Source organism: Malania oleifera, chromosome 2 (assembly GCF_029873635.1).
Source record: "Malania oleifera isolate guangnan ecotype guangnan chromosome 2, ASM2987363v1, whole genome shotgun sequence".
Classification (NCBI taxonomy): Eukaryota; Viridiplantae; Streptophyta; class Magnoliopsida; order Santalales; family Ximeniaceae; genus Malania; species Malania oleifera.
In genome coordinates, this window is record NC_080418.1 from 88,478,834 (window position 1) to 88,501,123 (window position 22,290).

The window sequence follows — 22,290 nt, forward strand, 5'->3', positions numbered from 1 at the left end:
GAATGGTAAACTCAAAAAAATAAAAATATATGTAGAAATTTATTATAAATAAATAAATAAAAACTCTAACTAAACACAATAACAAGCCTAGCCTACTAAAACAATTTTAAAGAAAAATTAGAATGGGCCTAAAAAAACAGGAACTCTAGAAAATTAATCCTCAAACCTCCAACCCAAGTATTTTTGAGCTTAAAAAAGCTGGAGCTCTAGAAAATTAATCCTTAGAACCATCAACCAACCCAAGTATGTATTAAGTGAGATAAAACCAAAATAATATGTAAAAATCAAAAACCATTAGTGACAATTGCAAGAAATGAGAATGACTTGCATGTGTTGAGAGAGAGAGAGAGAGAGAGAGCATCAGCATGTTCCAATTAACATGGAAAAGAGTGACATGATTAATTCAAAATATAATGATTTTAAGTAATATTCTACTTAAATGACATTGTATAGATATTCTCATCCTTATGAGCAACCTATTTGTCAGTTGACTTGGTCAATAGAGACCAAGTCATTCACCAAAGAAATGCAAATTGCATGCAAAAAAAAAATGCAGATATGAAGTACAGTAGTAAAATTAACACACTAACCCTTGACCAACAGTAAATCACATCCATCAAATATGGTCTCGCTGTTGATTCCACGTACTCATCCACATTTATATCCAATTTACATTCAAGTTGTATCTGCAATCGTGAAGAGGTATTTCCACATAATTTTTTTAAAACATTTTTCCAAGTATAATTTACAAGTTAAACCTCAATTCTGAAAAATAATGTAGGGCATAATGGCTATGAGAAAACCTGTGCTATTCTTCTTGCACTGTCTTGGAGCTGTTGTAATGGTTTAGCAAGCTCAGTTCTCAAATGTATTTGCTCACTTGATCTGTCTCCTGGAATGAAGCAACTTGCCAGAGCCGCAATTTGGTGATGATCAAGATCGTTAAATGTACCTGATTAAAAATGTATTAAGGTTTAGAAGACTTGAATGAAATGAGGCATACTTATTGCTAAAACCCAACATATACGCCAATTAAGCCGGGACAAGAAGCAGGCCCAGTTACCTCCTAGGTCAGCATTCAACTTAAATAAATGCAAATAAGTTTATGGGATAAAGACAAATAAACAATTATTGTATGTTAAATTCTATTTTACAGTTTTCCTAATCCAGGTCATGCCACACTTTAGCACATTAAAGTTTTTACATGCATATGTCAAACTGCTCTCCATGACCCACAGAATATTTGCAAGCACAGGCTCAATCTTATCATATAGAAAGTTAGCCCAGCCTCCATGCAATTTGACCTGCCTGCTTTACGTAAAATAAGATTCTGCAGACAACAAAGTAATTAAGTAATTATAGGCTCACCATTGAACATCAATTCAGTAACAAGAAGTTCATCTCCAGTGTCTATTAAGCAAGCCGCCCGCCCCTTCAACTGGACAACACCATCAGCATCAATATGGCCAAGCTTTCTCAAAACTCGTGAACGGTTCTTAAGTTCATCGCGGAATTTTTGAAGCTGAGAAATCAATGAATATTCAGATTAACACAAAAGACTAACAGAAAACAACATAATGCAGTTTTTTTGTTGCAGTTTGAAACTGAGATAGACAATGACTAAAATTATTAACATCTGTAATCAATGTCCATGAAAGTAGTAGCAAAAATATTTCTTTCTTCCATGAAAAATGAATCCAGACAAAAACAAAATCCAGATATAAACCTTGCCAGACAAACCCCACCCCACCCCAAAGGTCTTCCTGTTTCTCCTAGAGGAAGTCCACTAATCACCATGCAAATGGGAAAACTACACACAGGCCTCAAGAAAAAGAAATATTAGAAAAGCACTGCATGCAGTCAAACATTGCATGTTTCATTTATATATATTATATACAAGGCCTGCATCTTTTTCTACCAATAATTCTTTATTATCTTGATTTTTGTACGATATTTTTAACAAAACATAACGGAAACATATCTAACACGTTTCTGTAAAGAAGGAAAGCCCACAGATTTCTACCCATTGATTGTTCCCAATTTTAACTTCTCAATTTTTATTTTTGAAAGAAATAGATATGTACTTTATAAATCTGTTGAATGTAAAAGGCCACATTCCTAAACCAACCATTCTTTTTTTCTTTTTCTTTTTTTTTTTCCCCCTTTTACCGTGAGCTTGTCATTAACTTTCATGAATAGCTTACTGCTGCTTACTTTTTATTCAACTGCGGTGAAAGTGTTCTTGTGGTAATTGCAGTATACTTTGGATGACTAGTTAAGCAAGAGTGCTCTAGCTAGTACGGCACGACCCTTCACTAGGTGTGAAGTGTTCAACCCACGACAGTTGGATTTAGAGCTTGGTTAATTGTTAATTGAATTTAGTTGTCTTTGTATGATGAGATGGTGCAAAGCATCTGTAAGAGACCATGTAACCAATATCGTGAGTGTGAGGGGCAGGCTAAGACAACCAACAATGTGGCCATGGAGACCATCAAACTTGCTGAATGTGTTGATGCATCAGAGAGATCACAAAAACACCAATAGGGTTCCATGGTGGAGATGTCAAAGGACCTCCATACGATGGTAGAAACATTATAGGCTCAAATGGTATATCCAAATACCACGATGAGCCTAATGGTTCTTGCTACAGGAAATTTTAACAATATGGGAATACAATATGGAAGAACAAAGGTGCCATAACTCAAAACGTACGTGATGCAAAGGAGTTGAGAACTTCTTACCTAACATGGAACAATACTTTCGTGCAGTGTGGACTGACTCAAAGGAAACGAAAGTAACCATGGCAACAATGCACTTTAATGGTGACACTAAGTTGTGGTGGCATACCAAGTACAATGAAATAGAGCAAGGATGTTGGAGTATCCATGTACCAAGTACATGGTGTAATTGATTGTCAAGTAGACTTGAAAAGAGAGCTCAATGCCAATTCTTTCCTGAGAATGTTTTGAGTACAATGTTCGATGTAAACTGTGAGACCTTAAGCAAACTAGTACAATCAAGAGGTATGTGAAACAATTCTCTGCTTTGATGTTGGATATCCGTGACATGTCAAAGAAAGACAAACTTCTATTCTATTTTCTTGACGGGTTAAAATCGAAGGACAAAACTTCAATGAAAAAGAGTTGAAGACTTGCCTGCCACACAAGCTGTCGTGGAACTCTTGGTTGACTATGCTAGAGAGAGTTCCACAATGTCCAAAGAGAGTGGCATGGGTGGAAACAATGAAAAGTTTTCAAGTAGGGCAAACCCAAAAGTGGGGGATCCGACACCAAGGCATCAACTTCAAAAGAAGTTTTGTCATCTTATTTAACACAGCCAGTGGAAGAGTAAGATGACACGCTTCCTATGTCGAAACCTTAACAAGCCATCACTCAATGCCTTACAAGCTTCCATTGCAGAGGGGCACTAGAAGATGAGGAGGAAACCCCAAGGATGGGTGCAATGTAGTTGCCCAATGTATCGAAGAGGGGTCGAAAAGGGTTGGTCTTTGTGTATTTGCAGGTCAATGGGAAGAGGACCCATGCTACGGCTAGGGCTACCCATAATTTCGTCTTGCAAGCATAAGCACAAAGACTCGACTTGAACTTAGAGAAATACTCAAGATCCATGAAAGCAGTTAGCTCTACACTTAACCTACTCTGGGAATAGCCGAGTAAGCAACTGTGAAGCTTGGACAGTGAGCAGGAAAAAATTTTACAATTGTCCCGGTGGATGATTTCCAAGTGATTCTTGGAATGGAATTCATGAGGGAGACTAAGGCACAATCGATGCCATTTCCTAGTTCCCTTTGTCTGATGGGGAGACCACCCTTGTATGGTACAAGTTGTTGCGAAGAAAGGGGACAATGAGCTCCTCTCAACCATGCAACTCAATAAGGGTTTGAGAAGGGGTGAATAGGCATATCATGCCACACTAATGGTAGATGAAAACATAGGCTAAAAGTGGGGGCCTACTGCCATTCAAACTATGTTGGATGAGTAAAAAGTTGTGATGCCAAACAAACTGCCTCACAACTTGCCTTCACGACAGAGTATGGAGCACGAGATTGAGTTATTACCAAGAGTGAAGCCACCTACTATAGGGCCACATCGAATGGCGCCTCTAGAGTTAGTAGAGTTAAGAAAGCAACTTGATGAGTTATTGGAAGCATGGTATATATGTCCTTCCAAAGCACCATTCGGAGCACTAGTATTGTTTTAGGAAAACATGATGGGAGCATATAGATGTGTGAGGACTACTGCGTGCTCAATAACGTGAGTACGCACAACAAGTATCCTCTTCCACTGGTTGCTAATTTGTTTGATCAGCTAAGTCAAGCCAAGTACTTCACCAAACTTGACTTATGGTCAGGCTACCATCAGGTGAAGATGGCAAATGGTGATGAGCTAAATACCACTTGCATGACACAGTATGAGGTGTATGAATTCTAGGTGATGCCCTTTGGATTAATGAATTTGTCGCCGACATTCTGTACTTTGATGAACTAGGCATTTCATGAGTACCTCGACAAGTTTGTCATGGTATATCTGGGTAACATTGTTGTTTACAACTCCACTCTGAAGGAACATAAAGAGCATCTACAAAAGGTGTTCAACAAACTAAATGAGAATAACCTTTAAGTGAAGAAAGAGAAGTGATATTTCACTCAACAAAGCATCAAATTCCTTGGTCATGTGATCAATAAGGTCATATCCGAATGGATATAGAGAAGGTGAGAGCTATGCCGGAGTAGAAGATCCTAACATCAGTGAAGGAGTTGTGCTCCACACTAGGATTTGCCAACTATTACCAAAAGTTCATGGAGAGATACTCAAGGAGAACTACCCCGTTCACAAAACTGTAATAGAAGGGTCATGGGTGGAACTGGACAAAGAAGTCTCAGGGAGCCTTTGACAACTTAAAAGAGGTTGTGATGCGAGATCTAGTACTACAGACAGATGCATCAAAGTATTGACTTTGGGGGAGTCTTGTTACAAGGTAAGCATCGTGTTGCATACAAGAGTCGTAAACTTAAGAGAGTAGAGTAGAAATACACAGCTTACGAGAAGGAGATGCCAACAGTGATACATTGCCTTCATGCACGACGACATAAGACATTACCTACTTGGGTCGATGTTTTTTGGTGAAAATAGATTACTCAACTATTAGTTGCTTCTTCACACAGTCGAAGTTATCACCCAAGAAGGTCTATTGACAAGAATTCCTAGCGAAATTCGATTCTTATTTGAGCACAAAATGGGACAGATGAACCAATTCACAAATTCAAAGAGCAAGAAGGTCGAGCTTGTAGCCTTACAAATGGTAACAAACTTGACAATAAGGTAATCACAACAATATAGAAGCACACTAAGAAGAACCTTTCCAAAGATCCAAATGCCCAAAAGGTCATGAGGTTGGTGGAAAAGGGCAAATCAGCCAATTCTAGTTAGAAGATGGATTGCAAACAACACATGGTAACTAGCTCTTTGTGCCTCAAGCAAGAGATCTAAGGCAAACAAAATTGAGTGTGTCATGACACCGTGTGGCCAAGTCATGTAGGGATGATATCACACTTTGGCATTGCTAAAGTAGAGGTATTACAAGCCATATCATGGATTGCAAACAACACATGGTAACACAGCTCTTTGTGCCTCGAGCAAGAGATCTAAGGAAAACACAATTGAGAGTGTCATGACACCGTGTGGCCAGGTCATGTAGGATGACTTCGCACTTTGGCACTGCTAAAGTAGAGGTATTACAAGCCACATATGCATGATGAGGTGGTCAAGTATACTTGCACTTGTTTCACCTTCCAGCAAGATAAAGTGGAGTGGATGAAGATCGCAAGGCTGTTAGAGTCTCTTCAAGTACCAATGAAATTGTGGGGAGTGTTTCACTTGACTTCATCACCAGCTTGCCCGGAGATGGAGATACAATGTTTACACCTATGGTTATAGATACATTTTCAAATTCTGGTACTTTCATACTTGCACCAAGGTACTATTTGCAAAGCGGACAACACAATTGTTCTTTAAACATATTGTGAAGTATTAGTGTGTTCCCCAAGACAATCTCAATGACCAAAACTCAAGATTCACAGGCAACTTCTAGACATAAATTTCTGAATCCTCGATTCACAACTTGACATCTCTTCAAGTTACCACTTGCAGAAAGATGGACAGACAAAGATTCAATCGGCTATTAGAGGAGTACTGGCGCCATTTCCTCACCACCGATCAAAAGAATTGAGTGTAGCTACTTGATGTGGTTCAATTTTGTTTCCCCAAAGAGCTCAACAACTAATAAAAGACCCTTTGAGCTTGTTATAGGCCCAACAACCGTTGTTACCTCAAATAGACGATGAGATGTATAAAGAAAAAGTCCAAAAGCATGCATCTTTGCCAAAGAATGGAGACAAAATGCAGAGATCGCCGAACTTACCTAAATAAAGGCTCCAAGCAGATGAAGAAGTGAGCAACTCAAGGGAGAAGATTGTTGCACTTCAATGTAGGTGACTTGGTGCTTTACTATGGGGTTAAGATAGGAAACTACTTCGCAAATATGAAGGACTAGTCCCCATCTTGTACAAATCCAAGAAGGCCCCCTACAAGGTTGATCCTTTAACTTGTATGGAAGTATATCATGTGTTTCAAATTAGCTACAAGCCATTCAGTGCTGACATTGAAGATCCAAACAGAAGTTAGTCAACCAGAGCACCACTGAAGACAATGACAAAAGAGAATTTGAAGTTATCCTCGAGGACAAAGAGTTCACATCATCAAGGAAGAAGCGGCATAAGTTTTTAGTAAAGTGGAAAGGCCTTGGAGATGAAGAAATCAATATCTCAACAAAAGACTTGCAATTGTTCGTGGAGAGAGTTAAGGAGTACGCATAAGTGGGGGAGAATGTCACAAACCACATAGAGCATATAAAGCTCTTTAGGGAGGGTGAGTGTTCATCGATCTTCTAGAACTCACTAGCATTTTGTAAACATGTTTAGCCCATTTGTCTCCCTCACTAAACACAAATTGCTTATGGAAGTGTTGTTTATGAATTACATTGCTTCAATGTTTACCGCTTGCATGTCATTTGCTTTCTTGAATTGCTTACTGCTTCCACTTCTTTTCACTCAACTATTGTGAATGTGTTCTTATGGTAAATTACAATATACTTTGGCCAACTAGTTAAGCAAGAGTGCTTTAGCTAGTGCCACACAACCCTTCACAAGGTGTGATGTGTTCGGCTAGTGACACTAGGCCATGAAACCTCTACCTTCTCTAGACCACATGATCTAGCTCAAAAGGAAGAAACTAGGGAAAGCAAATTTGAGGAGGTGAAGGAAGAAAGATATGGAAAAGAGAGACTTGACAAATCATCCTCATCCTCTCATCTCCCCTAGGACGAAAGAAAATTATTCAAAGCATTGAGTAAAGTGTTAAGCTTATTAGCCTCTCTTTTGTTGAGATTTTGAGATTCCTAAACAAATGGAGATCTCAAGAAAGGGAGCCCCCTATAGGTGCATTATGAAAGTAGAGAGTCATTTTAAATAGGCAAGGCACCATTAGTTTCAATAAGCCCTCAGCCACACAAGCATCCTCTCAAAACCAAACCCTATTTCCATCAACATTTTAAAAGGCATAGGCATAAGCCTCAAGGGTTGGTGCATAAGCCTTTTGAGAATTTTATTTATAAATTAAAAATAGGGCAAAAGACACTCACCTTCCCTGAAGTTTGGTAAAAAGACAGAAACCTCCCCTAAATTTTCAAAAATGTCACAGACCTCCCCTGAGGTTTCAAAAATGTTAGTGACCTCCCTTGAGGTTTTCCAAAAAGACACGGACGATAGACCTCCTCTAAAAAAAAATTGTCGTTTTTTTGAAAAATACAAGGGGAGGTTTGTGTTTTTTGGACAAACCTCAGGGGACGTTTTGGGAATTTTTAAAGCCTCAGGGGAAGTCATTGTCTTTTTGTCAAACCTCAGGGAGGTTAGTGTCTTTTGCCCATAAAATATGTAAATAAATCATATATATCACAAATATAATGTAAAAAAACCAAATGTAATTTGCAAACCACTTGTTGACCATTTAAAAATTGCTAATTGAATTCATTATGAAAATCATGATGTACAAGAGATAGCTATAATATTGTAAAGTTCAAATACTTTCAAGACCAAAGATGCAAATTTCAATTATTTTGGAAAGGTTGATTTCCAAGAGTTTTAGAAGTCAACACATAGTCATATTATGACATTCCTTCTATATAAACATGAAGTTAAAATTTTCCAACCAAAAATCTAACTTGAGAATCATAAACCAAAATGCATGTCTCAACTAAAAAAGCACAAAAAACATGTCTTTTATACAAATGCATACGCCTTAGTGAAAATGTGTTAGCCTTTTTGGGATTTGGTATGTTAGATTGAGCCTCAAGGTGTTTAAGGCCTGCCTCGCCTTGAGGCGAGCCTTGATTGAGCCTTTCCACACATTGATTTCCATTACCCACTTTGAAATGCGTGAAGGGGGGAAGACGACTAGCAACCTAAGCCTTAAACTTCTAGGAGCTTGCATGAGAAATGAAGTTACTTCCTCTAGAGTCCCACTCATTCTGATTGAACCCCATACTATCACCTTGTGCCATAAGGAATTGACCTCCTATAAGGAACCTCCAAAACCATTTTTAATCAAAGAGACATTTTGGAAAACACATTACCATACCCATCTCCCCTTCCCATTTGGTCTACTGACAAGTGACAACCTCCTAGCTAACAAAGTGATATCTCTTACCCAACCAAAGAAAGTCAAGTTGCCATCATCCTTTCTAGAATCCTAGCTACAATCTTGAGCACTCAAAAAAAGTGATAGGAAGCAAACAAGGACGCTAATAGCGCATCATTGATGAGGGAAGGAAAAGTACCCCTTTTACCTCCCCACTAACATACTACTGGCCCTCTCACTCTCAAGATCCTAAAAAGCCACAGAATTAGGGTTGCCATAGGCGACCAAGACAGGAGAGTGATTATTCCTCTATATAGCACAAGCCAAGGCCTTAAACCATCCTTGCCTCATATTAATGTCCACCGCCCAACTCTCGGGCAAGTTGATCTTTAATCTCTAAGTGTTTTAAAAAAATTTTAACAAAGTATCAGCATCATTCTGAAGAAACAGCATAGTGTCATTGGCAAAATAGGGACATAAGACCTCCACCTCTTCCTTGCCAATAGATAAGCCCTTGGCCACCCAAAATCCCTCTGCATGTGTGACCATCCTACTCAGGGCATCTGCCGCGAGGGTAAACAAAAACAGAAAGCAAATTCCCTTGCCTAAGCCCAAGGAAGCTCTAAACCTCTATATGGACTGCCCTTTAACAATAATAGAAATATTGATCAAGCTTATGCATCCTTTATTCCAATTCCCCCACACCATTCCAAAGCCTTTTGCACACAACACATTATCCAAAATCCCAGTTCACTGTATTATAAACCTTCTCAAAATCCAGCTTAAAGATTATCACCCACCTGCCCCTCCTCCCCACAACCTCTACCACTCATTGGACACCAAAACAACATCTAAGATCTATCCATAATTAATGGAGGCAAACTAAGTCATGGATCACTATATCCCCTAAAACCCCTCTTAGCCCCTTAGATAAAACTTAGACATAAAAGAGCAAGGGCTACTAACCAAACTAATAGGCCTAAAATCCCTCACCCTTATGTATCTCTCCTCCTTTGGCATAAGGGTTAAAAAGCAAAGTTTACACTATTATCTACCATCCTATTTTTATGGAATTCCTCAAACCTCATAATATCCTCATGCTGAGGCTCCTAATTCTCCTAAATGAAGGCCATCATGAAATCATTAGGGTTCGGGGATTTCTCCCTACACATCCCAAATATTGGTGTTTTTTTTTACTTGGTCAACTTCAAAAGGCTTCTGAAGCCTTAAGCCACAAAGCTAAGGTTCCCTCAATTTTGGACTCCAATCCAAGCCCTCCAACCTTAGCCAACAAGGGCAATGCTTAGGGAATAGATGCTTGTAGAAGTTACCGATCTCCACACCAATATGAGCATGACCACTAGCCCTATGCTTGAATAGTAAAACACTTCCTCTCATTAACCACTCTATGAAATAATTGCAGTCCCCTTCTTTAACCCAAGTCACCCCTGATTTCTAGAGCAACTCATGCCCTTCCATAATAACACGACATCTAGATCATTACAAAAAAAAAATATTATTTTAGCCTCCTTAACATTCCAAAAACCTATTTATGCATTGTTTCAGCTTCATTTTAAAATTTTCACATACTTTAGTTTTTTCATCAATTTAAATCCCTCCCACCCTTATACCTGACACTCCCCCCACCAATCCCTAAATGACAGGTGTGTCAACCATATGTACACAAATTTAAATGGTATAGGGCCCATTGCATAGAGTTGGAATCTAAGAGCATGGACAACAGTTTGAAACAGGCCTTGCAAGGGTCACCTACACTATATATGGAAAAGCGTCTTCTCATACATTGGTGAACAGAAATCTATTTTCCTCATGTATATCTCCCAATGCAATCCAAGTGAAATGGGTAGTGCTAAGGGAAATATTCCTAAGCTTGCAGTCTTTTATAAAGAAATAGAAACTCCTCAAACTACAAGAGACCCCGAGGCCCCTAGTCTTTCCATGGAATTGTGTATAATATTGAAATCAGCACTCACTACCCAACGTGGGCTGCAGAAATCAAAATCACTAACTCATTCTTTGAAAAAAGCGTCTCGAATTTGGAACATAAACAGATCTAAATCACCACTCCTCGAAACCTTTGAAATAGAGCAAAATGGATAGAGAAGAAGAATTGAGTGGACAATTGTTAAAAGAAGCTACCCTCGTGTCCCAAAACAAAACCCCCCACACACCTGAAAAGTGGAGGACCACACAATGTTCCCCCTTGAGTCCCAAATGCTTCTGATAAAAAAGGATTCACTTTTTCTAACTTGGTCTCCAGCAAGAATAAGATGTCAAGTTTAGTATTATTAATGAGTTCCTTCACCATTCTTCTTTTCCTAGCTCCCCCCCCCCCCCCCCCTTTTTTATCCCCTAAATTCGAAGAAAAGAGCTTCATTTTATACTCTTTGTGACCCTCAAGGACTTGAGTCCCTGATGCAGGGGCAGAATCAAGGTTCTGCAGCCATGGGAGAATTAAGAAGAAATAGAAGAGAGGAAGGGAGGCGAGAGGAGATACCAGGGCGGAACTCATGTTCAATCAACAATTCAAATTCATCAACAACTAACTTACAACATGGCTTTCACATACTATTTATAAGAAAGCCTAAACACATAAAATTACACACATACCCCTAAAATTTAATGAATTACAAACATACCCTTACTTTACACAAATATTACAAACAAGTCCCCAAAATACACATAATATTATACTAATTAAACTAAATACAAAATAAACTACTAATTAAACCCAACAATCCCTTAACCCAACACGCTCTTCCCAAGATCTTGCTTCTTGTCCTACATGAACTCTCCCCCAACTAGAAAAAATTCAGCCTTGAATTTTGAAATGTTGGAGAATCAAAAGGGAGAAGCAAACTTGGATTCTTCGAAAGCCAATGCTTGAATAAGACAAGAAACTACATTCCATTGGCAGCACCATAGACGTGAGTTGAGAATTAGCATCAATGAACATATCGGGGATAACAAACTCAACAATAGGAATGTATGAAAGACTTTGGATGTCTTCAAACACATGCATTTCCTTGCTTGTAGTGTTTTCAAGTTGAGTAAATGTGACTGATTCTTTGTCTTAGTTAAATTGATAGAGTAGACTTCAAAACGATTTTTGCCCCATTATAGTGTAAGACGTATGTATTCTCAAGCCCTTGAGTCACACCCAAATCATCCAACAAAGGAGAACCAAGGAGTACATGGCCAGTCTTCTTAGGTAGGATATCACACCAAACATCAGCCAAATATTCACCCTATTTGGATGGGAAGTTGGGAACCAAACATCTTCCATAAACATGTACAATAGAGTTATCAAACCAAGACATCTCATAAGGCTCCGGGTGAGGTTCCAGATGAAATTGCATTCAAGTGACTCCATTTATGGAAACCACATTCATTGGACATTTTCAATCAATAATGATTTTGGAAACCTTTTCTCTGCATTTGAGAAAGGTGTTGAAGAGCTTGAAATTGTGCCCAAGGTATGATAAATGGCATTCCTTTGTCCTATAATCTGTCACATGTCGCTGCATTTATGTATATATATATATGCTGCAGCTATACATCACAACCCTTAAACACAATTTCCCAAAAGGCTTACTCTCAATTTCTCAAAAACTATCTTCAATTCACCTTTGATATTCATTATCCTGCTGAAATGAAACAAATTCAAAGAAAACTCAAAAATTACAACAAAAAAACCTGATTTATAATACTGGAGTGACAATTTCATGGGCTTCATACCAAAATTATCACGCTTGCAATGTAGTGACCAAAATCAAAATATCTTGCTGCATATCAAAATATCATAGAGAAAACACCAATTTCTTGTTGTAAGAACCAATTTCTCGTGATTCTGGCAGCAGGGTGGAGTCTGGCAGAATCCTCACTCACATTTGCCAGCACATGGGGCATGTGAGTTGCCAGCAGCGACTTTCCGACAATGATTTTCTGGGTAGTGGTAGATCAAACGGTGGTGATTTGAATAGTGTTGGTGAGTTAAAAAAAAATCTGGCAAAGGTGGATTTTGAAGGGGCTGGCGGCTGGAGAATTTCAGGTGGTGCATGGGCCTTCACGGCTGGTGATAAAATATTGAGGAGAAAGGTTTTAGGAGATTCTGTTTTTGGTGGTGTGGGTTGTGCTGCAGAATCTAGGCTTGAAATCAGGGTTTCAAAAAAGGGGACACGACTGGAATTTCTGAAAAAATTCAGAAACAGCAGAACTGCTTTTTGGGTCTGTTTTTTTTTTTTTTTTTTTGAAACTGAAATTTCAGAATAGAGAAGAATCAGAGAGAGAATAATGGAAGTGAAACAGATGAAAAGACAAGAAGGAAGAATGTAGAAGAAGAGAGTGAGAGAACACAAAAGAAGCAGAGCAGAAAACCAGAGAACAAGAAGAGAATAAAGATGCAGAAGCAGAGAGGGAGGGAGAAGTTACAGAACAGAGGAGGATATGGAAAGAAGAAGAGAAGGAGAAGAAGCAGTGCCAGAGGGAGACAGAAGTTGCAGAACAGTGGGGGAAGAAAAGAAGAGGGGGAAGAAGAAGATAGAAAGGAAAAGATGGAGGAATTAAAACAGAAGAAACAGATCGTGGTTGGGCTCTGATACCAAATGGATACAGGCGCAGCATCAAGGTTCTGCAGCCATGGGAGAATTTAGAAGAAATAGAAGAGAGGAAGGTATGGGAAGGGAGGAGAGAGGAGATACCGGGGGGGGTGGTGGTGTGGAACTCATGTTCAATCAACAATTCAAACTCATCAACAACTAACTTACAACATGGCTTTCACACACTATTTATAAGAAAGCCTAAATACATAAAATTACACACATATCCCTAAAATTTCATGAATTACAAACATACCCTTACTTCACACAAATATTACAAACAAGTCCCCAAAATACACATAATATTATACTAATTAAACTAAATACATAATAAACTACTAAATAAACCCAACAATCCCTTAACCCAATTCTTCTTAATTATTCTCCAACATGGCTCTTCCCAAGATTAGCTTCTTGCCCTACATCAGTCCCTTCTCATAATTAACTTGAAGCTAGTCACTCCAACTTCCTACTCAATTTCTTTGCTTTTTTCCTATCCACAGGCTCCTCAGTACTCATCCTAACTCTCCCACCACTAGAGTTCACAAAGACCAACCCAATTTGTCTAGGATGTCCTAAGAATCTTGGCTTTATCTATCATCCTCTAAAAGGTCCACAACTATGGAAGACCCCCATTGGTGGACTCCTTATAGCACAACAGTAGCCGAAAGTTCATTTGAGACAACATCAAATCTGGGAGAATACTAACTGAAGAGATTCTGTTTACCTGGGGGATTTCTGGTTGGTCATAAATGAAGTGCATTGTCTCCGAAATTGGGCTAGAATTAGGGATAATGGACCAATCAGAAGAAAATTTTACAGCAAGCTGGGTTCGCAGTGGAGGTGGCCATATGTTCTTCTGGATTCAAAGCAACATATGGACTTGTACATCTCTGAACAAATTGCCGCCATCTTTGTCAAATTCTCTAGCCCCTTAAGACAACCCATCATCAATTCCTTGAACAACCTCTGAATCACCCACTGACCATTCCTCCACAAGTGCTAGATCAATAGCCCTTCATCCTCATGTTCATAAGAGTGACTTGGATTTGTCATATTTGGAGTCTGGAGAGCAAGCGTTTCCTTCGGTCTCCACTATCTCCTTCCATTTGTTCCATGTGACATGTTCACCTCCCTCCATCTTTCACTTCTCTGTCCTATAGAACTCCGAGAGTCAGTTCAAGGTCAGGTTTGGCAAACATGTCTCCATCCTGCAAGATTTCCAAAGTCCCAAAAACTTGTAAATGTTTTCTCCTGATTTCCAATGGTATCTGCGCTAGAATCATTCATGGATTTCCGCTTCTCCCAATTAACTTGTGCCCAAGTGTTCTAGGCCTCAAGTGAGGCAACTGCAAGCTTGGGTACCATTGCGGAGCTATCCTTCACATATTTCACAACCCCAAAATTCTCCTTCTGTATTCTGTTACCCAAGTCATGTATAAATATCATATCCCAAACCACAATCAACATAGTTCACAACCTTACCATATTATTTTCAATTTTTGAATGAAAAAAAATAAAAAACTGCACCCTGCATAGCTTCCATGAACCAGATTGCACAAAAACCACCTTTATTTCCACACACAACCACGAAGCATCAAAGAACCACAACCACGAAGCATCAAAGAACCACAACCATCAGGGCATTTCATAAGCAACAGAACCACAACCATCGGGGCATTTCATAAGCAACAGAACCACAGCCTTCAGAGTACCTCACCACCACTATCAAACACGTCAACCACTCTGAACACCACACTAAACGACAAATCCACCACCAAGCAAATGCATCAAACCTCAGTGACAACTACTTCAACCACAAGAAAATTGAGAACTTATAAAGCTGCCAAATCATCCAACACAATGCAGAACAAATCCCACAAATCAAACAAGAACTTGAAAACAAATCAATAACCATAGGCACTATAATAGAGGAAAGGAAGAGAAATTAAATCATATATGAGGGAATAAAGGGTAAGTACGCATAAAGATATAGAGGAAACATGAAAGAAGAGCTCTCCCTAACTTGGTTTGGCGAAAGAGAGTGAACCAATAAGAAAAAACTTTTGTACAGATAAAGAGCACAAAAAAGTAAATTGAGTAAAACACTTGCCATTAGCACAGCAAAATGGTCGTGCATTCTCAAAAGAAAAATTGCTTCTTCAAAACAAAATTAAAAGTTTTCTTAAAAAAAAAGCAAGAACAATAATAGAGCTCCAACTACGAGAGGGTGAGTTGCATGAATCCCTTTCCACTATTCCTCTCAATCGCATGATAAGCTGTAAAAATTTACACTTTGTTTTGCTGCCCCTGATGAGACTTCCAGCGATTGGCAGATTGACCAATTCATCCAAATCTTTTGTGCATCACCCATCAATTTGAATGAAACATTATAACTCAGATCACAGTTGTTAGAATCTTACATTCTCGATTCGATTCATACAATTCATATCAACTCCACACAAAATCGATTCGAATCTTACTAGCGAATCTAAAACTACCGAATCATTGCCGAATCTATCGGTTCACCTCACCTCGTGAATCGAACAAATTGATCTAAATCTATCAACTGACATGATTCTAGATCTATCATATCCTAACAAACCCAACTAGTTTAAAACTCCCAAAATGACATTTCTTTCTTTTTTTTCTTGCTTTTGTTTTTACATGATGCTTTCAATTCCTTGTCCATGTTAGTTTTGTGCTAAAAAGAGAAGAAATACAACTTACGTCTTATGTTGCCTCACAAAACAATTCTTCACTCTAGAAGTATACTGTTATGCTATTAAGAAGGGAAAGAACACTCAACAGCTGAGATGGTACTCATGTTTCATTTTGTAAAGATTCAAGAGTTGGCTATTGTGGTAGTTTGTTAATTTTGGTATCATACTTTTCTATTTAGTCTGTGAAAGAATATAGATGAAATATTATTATTTTTAATTGTTGACAAACACCAAGAGTTAAATTCTTTATTATTTTTTTCTTGATTCCTTCCCTTAAACAGCATAAAGTTCATTCCTTTACTAATATTCCTCGACTCTTTCTCTTAGTTTTCATTTGCTTAGGGAAAGCATGCACATGAAATATGAGGTTTTTTTTTTTGTAAAAATTTAAATATACTTTATCATTTTGCTTCTTGTTTTTATATCAATATATGCATGTCATTTAGAATTGATTCTGGAAATTGTACCAAATCTTATCATTCGATTCTTGATCCTTGATTCTCGATTCCCAGAATTGCAATTTGAATTCACAGTTCAAATCTTGATTTGAAAACTATGATTCAGATCCACAGTTTAATCGAATCATATTTCATGCAAACCTCATAGGGATGTGCAAAATATACACCATACCTGGGAATCTCGCATTTTTGACTTAAGCTGTTGAATTTCATGATTCACCTCCGCTTTCCTCTGGAAACATCTCATCTGATGTTCATCTTGTGACTGCAAACATCAATGAGAAAGAGTAAGCCTGAACACGTGTGGGTGTGTGTGTGTGTGTGTGTGTGTGTATTCTTTATTCCAATATTAACAAATACTTGAAGCAACAAAGACTGGCAAAACAGCCAGCCTGCCAGAGTCCCAAGACTCACAAATTTACAAAAAAGCCTATCCATTTTTCCAAGACTAGCACATCTGACTTTGATCTAGCACAATTTCCGAAGAGACAGCAGCAACATTAATAGGAGTCTGTTCAAACAGTAAAGAGTTTCTGGCCCTCCAAACATGATAAATAGAGAGAGAAGTCTAAATTAATTGCAAACTGAGGCCACACCACCTTTGTCAACAAAATTTTTTCCAGTTATAATAGCATAATAATGCAATCCATAACTGATGCAGAAACAGAAACCCGAATTTCACCCAAGTAGCTGCCTGGCACTGTAGCACAATACCTTTCCAGTACTGTTTATGCTCATGCGACAGTTATTTTTTATGGGCGTTTGTTTTTTTAGGTTCCATACTTTATATTGGATGTTTGGGATTAAACTTATCTTAAGGGTTAGGATTAATCTTTTTTTTTTCTTACGCTATATATAAAGTGTTCTAATTGATGTAATGAAATGCAATGTTTTATTTTTTTCAATAAACACTCTAGATGAAGTTACATTTGTCGTCCTCTTCCCTGGACTTTAAACTCTAAAAGACCAACACTTGGCTGAGTGTTTCCATTTCTATTGCTCTCTCTTTCAATTTGCTTACCCTCGCGTTGAAATTCTAGTTAAAGGTCTGTACCCCAACATAAATTAGACCTCAAAATCACTATGTTAGCAAAAAAGAGCAAAAGACTTCCTCCACTAAGTCAAGCTCAAGAGATGCTAGAAACGTGGAGAATGGTGGAAAAACTAATGAAAGAGATGCAAAACTCGCACAGAGGTCCTGCAGAAGTCCAAATGGAAATACTCAGCAAACATAACCCTTCAAACATGCTGAAAGGTAGTCAACAGGAAACTAGGGAGAAGACCAACTTGAAGAATATAATTATGTAGATCGAAATTCCAAAACACTCCGTGATAAGCTATGATTAAGCTCTTGAATACTGGTGTTGAGATTTTGATTAAAATGAATCACCTAACATGAAGATAGGTCTCTCCCTCTATTTATAATACAAATTAAATACACTCTAATGACAATAATACCCTTACTAACTCTCACTAATTAACATTCTAACACACTTACTAATAATAATACTAAAAGACATAATAACCTCTAACACTCCCCCTCAAGCTGGAGCACAAATGTCACATGCTCCTAGCTTGTTACAAATAAATTCAACACGAACAACCCCCCCCCCCCCCCCGCCCCAACCCTTTGGTAAACAAATCAGCAAGCTGAATATCAGACCTCACATAAGCGGTAGTAATGAGCTTTTGCATAAGTTTCTCCCGAACAAAGTGGCAATCAACTTCAATGTGCCGTGTTCTCTTATGAAAGACTAGGTTGGAGGCAATATGAAAAGCATCTTGATTGTCACACATTAACTTCATAGGCTGAGAATGAGAAATACCCAATTCTTCCAACATGTTCTTCAACTAGACAAGTTCGCAAGTAGTATGAGCCATAACTCTACATTCTAATTCAGCACTTGACCTGGCTACCATAGTTTGTTTCTTATTCTTCCAAGAAACCAAATTACCACCAACCAAGATACAATACCCGGTTGGATCTCCGGTTGGAAGGCAACCTAGCCCAATCTGCATCTGTATATCCATGGATATAAGTGTGACCCTGATCACGATATAAAAAACCTCTCAAAGGTGCACCTTTAAGATATCTTAAGATGCAAATTACTGCGTCCCAATGACTTGTCCTCGGAGAATCTAGAAATTGACTCACAACACTTGTTGCAAAAGATATATACAGTTGGGTGACTGTGAGATGATTCAACTTTCCAACAAGTCTCCAGTATTGTCTAGGATTAGGTAGCAAAACACCCATATCCGGCACTAACTTCTTGTTAGGATCCATGGGTGTGTAAACCAGTTTAGATCCCAACAATCTAGTTTCATCAAACAAATCAAGAACTTACTTCCTCCGTAACAAAACAGTTCTCATACGAGATCTAGATACTTTTATACCAAAGAGGTATTTCAACAGTCCCAATTCTTTGGTTTGAAACTTAGTATGTAGAAAAAGTTTGAGACTCTGAATACCTTTATCATCACCACCTGTAATGACAATATCATCCACAGAACGACAAGAAGGATCCTACCAGATGAAGTAGGATGATAAAACACTTAATGATCCATTGCACACGTCAAAGACCAAACCATGCTCTGAGAGACTGTTTTAAACCATATAGAACCTTCTTGAGCCGACACGCTAAGCTCGACTCCCCCCCGAGTAACAAATCCAGGTGGTTGCTCCATATATCCTCCTCAAGGTCACCATGCAAGAAGGCATTCTTCACATCTAACTGATGCAGAGGCCAGTGACAAGTAGTAGCCAAGGAGATGAACAGATATTGATGCAAGTTTGGCAACCGAAGAAAAAGTATCAAAATAATCCAGACCATAAACTTGAGTATATCCCTTAGCAACAAGACGCACCTTTAGACGATCCTCAAAACCATCAGGGTTGACTTTCACAGTGTAAACCCACCGATAACCAACCATAAACTTGTCAAGAGGAAGAGACACCAAGTCTCAAGTGCCATTATTATGTAAAGCATTCATCTCTTCAACCCAAAATGGGCTAAGGCTTCCAAAACAAATTTAGGAAGGGTAGTAGATGATAGAGCAATAACAAAACAATAATAGGAGAGTGATAAGGAGTCATAACAAACATAGTTGGAAATGGGATGTTGAGTACATGTGTGTTTAGCTTTCCGAACAACAATAAGACGATCAACATCATGGGGAGTATGATCATCAAGCGAGGAAACCAAAAGTGTTGTCGTAAAAGCTAGAGGAACAATTCCTTGGAACCGCCGTCATGAATACACTTGCAAATTTGGATAGTCAAGACGATGAGGACTCAAACTACATGGAGACTCAAATGGTTGGTCAAGCAAGGACAATAAAGTAGAATCTGGAAAATTAAGCAAAGGAAGAGACTCATTGAGCTCAGAAGTACTCAAGGACTGAATGAAGTAAGGTGTAGACTCAAAGAAGGTAACAGCGACAAAAACAAAGAAGCGATGTAACACAGGACTATAACAACGATATCTCTTTTGAGTATATGAATAGCCCAAAAAGAGACATTTTATAGCACTAGGATCCAACTTATCCACCCAAGAGTTAGTTGATGAACAAAGGACATGCCCAAATATACGAGGGAGAGAGAATAAAGGTGAATTAGGAAAGAGAATGGAGTAGGGAATTTTAACATACAGATGATGGCATCTTATTGATGATATAACAAGTAGTAAGCATAGCATCACTCCACAACACTTTAGGTACATGCATTTCAAAATATAAGATGCGAGTGATTTCAAGAATGTCTATTTTTTTCTCTCTGCAACCCCATTTTGTTGAGGAGTGTGGGCATAGGATGATTGATGGACAATACCAAACTAAGTCATATAAGTAGTGACTTGATCACCAAAAATACTCTTTAGCATTATCACTTTGAAGTATTCAAACTGGCAAACCAAATTGAGTCTTTATTTCAAAACAAAAGGCACAAAATAAATGAAATAACTCAGAACGATTTTTATTAAATATAACCAAGTCATTATTGAAGAATCATCCACAAAGATTACAAAGTACCAAAAGCCCAACTTGGACACAACTCTACTAGAACCCCAAACATCTGAATGAGCTAATATAAAAAGGCTTGCAGCCCCCCATTTATTGACTCGGGAAGCAAAAGGGGCATGATGGTGCTTTCCCAACTGAAAAGACTCACAATCAAGACTAGAGATAGAACTCAAACTAGGAACAACACATTTTAAATTTTCCAGTGAAGGATGACCAAGGCGACAATGAATTTGGAAAGGTGTGGTAGCAGCAGTGCGGGAAGTAAGGAGACGGTGGCTCAAAGTGATAGAGTCCACTAGCTTCACACACTCTGCCAATCGTCTTCAAATCCTAAATAACCATAGAATCAGGAAGAATGTCACTGAACAATTCAAGGATTTAGTAATCTTGCTAACGAACATAAGATTGAGAGGAAATTCGGAAATATACAAAACCGAAGGAAGAGAATAGAAGAACTGGGATTTACAATCCCAATTCCCTTGATTGCAGTGGTGGATCCATCGGCAAAAGTAACACAAGGTAAATTTGCAGGATATTGAAGAGTGGAGAAAAACCTAGGTATACTTGTGATATGATCAGTGGCAATGGAGTCTATGACCCAAGGATGAGGACGAGAAGTATTGGATGAAAGGCATACTATAGGATTGCTTGTTAGGGTAAGAGATGCAATGGGAAGAGAAGCTTGTTGTGATGCTTGATACTATTGGAACTTGGAATACTCTTCCTTTGACATAGATACAGCATGTTGCCCCCCACTCGGCCCCAAAGGTGAGGAGTTGGTAGTGGCTGTATTGGCTGCCCCCAAAGGTGTGAAGTTGGTGGTGGCTACATTTGCAACATGTGAAAGTCTAGCGTGAAGATCCCAACACTGCTTAATAGTATGTTTACTCCGTCCACAACGAGTGCACTTGGGAGGAGTACCACTACCTCATCCATCTCTACCACTACGACCAGTCAAACCACCTCGATAACTTTTGCGGTTGTTTGGTAGAAAACTATAATCACCCTGTGTAGCAAAGGTTGTCCTCTTAGAACTAGATTTAAGAGCAGGTGAATGTGTGCCAAAGGAAGCACGAAGGACACAAGAATAAACATCGGCAAATGATGGTAGCTCGGCACTACTAAGTATCTGAAACCGGACTGCCTCAAACTCGGGTCTCAAGTTCATTAGAACACAAAGGATTGCCATCTGCTCCCTCTGCTTCTGCATCTCACGTATGTCAGCATTTATAAGTGCACAACATTAAGATCCCTATGAATATCTCTCCAAAATAATTTGCAATACTCTTATCTTCTTGTTGTAACTGAAAGTACTCTTGGATAAATCATACATACGAGTAATGTTACTTGACATAATCACAAATCTCCTATCACATATTTAGATGCATACACATCGGAGCAATCTGTGGCTCGATCAAATTCCATAAGAGGGAAACAATCAAGGCATCTTCTTGAACCCACACTTCTTTTTTCTTCACATCAGAAGGACAAAATTGGAGCAAGTGGTCAGATTTTCCTAATCCTACCAAATAAACTCGAACAACTTTAGACCATTGAACATAGTTCTTTCCATCCAATTTTTGAGTCGTTATCTATGACAGCGACGTAGGAAACAAATATTTGGGATTCATAGATCCCATCCCAATGTCGGAGTTGTTTTGACACACTGCCACCAATAGACTCACCACATCCTAATCTGCTATCAGCAGGAATACCCTCCCAGAGGCCCCTCACTAGCAGCGCATGCACCCCACAT

General features: G+C 38.6%; 1 protein-coding gene across 10 annotated transcripts in view; it reads right to left on the bottom strand.

The window, feature by feature from the left end:
* Positions 1-22,290, bottom strand: part of LOC131149123 (DExH-box ATP-dependent RNA helicase DExH10) — a 56,960-nt gene that overhangs the window by 10,899 nt on the left and 23,771 nt on the right. For 8 of the 10 annotated variants that reach the window (XR_009135135.1, XR_009135134.1, XM_058099234.1 and 5 more), the window contains 4 exons: positions 16,687-16,779; positions 1,369-1,522; positions 804-952; positions 591-686 (listed from right to left, as the gene is read on the bottom strand). Coding sequence is in view for 8 of the 10 variants with exons in the window: in XM_058099234.1 (XP_057955217.1) it covers positions 591-686; positions 804-952; positions 1,369-1,522; positions 16,687-16,779 (492 nt within the window). In the remaining 2 variants the exon portion in view is untranslated. The remainder of the gene's footprint in view (positions 1-590; positions 687-803; positions 953-1,368; positions 1,523-16,686; positions 16,780-22,290) is intronic. The other 2 variants (XM_058099242.1, XM_058099238.1) reach the window with 1 other exon arrangement.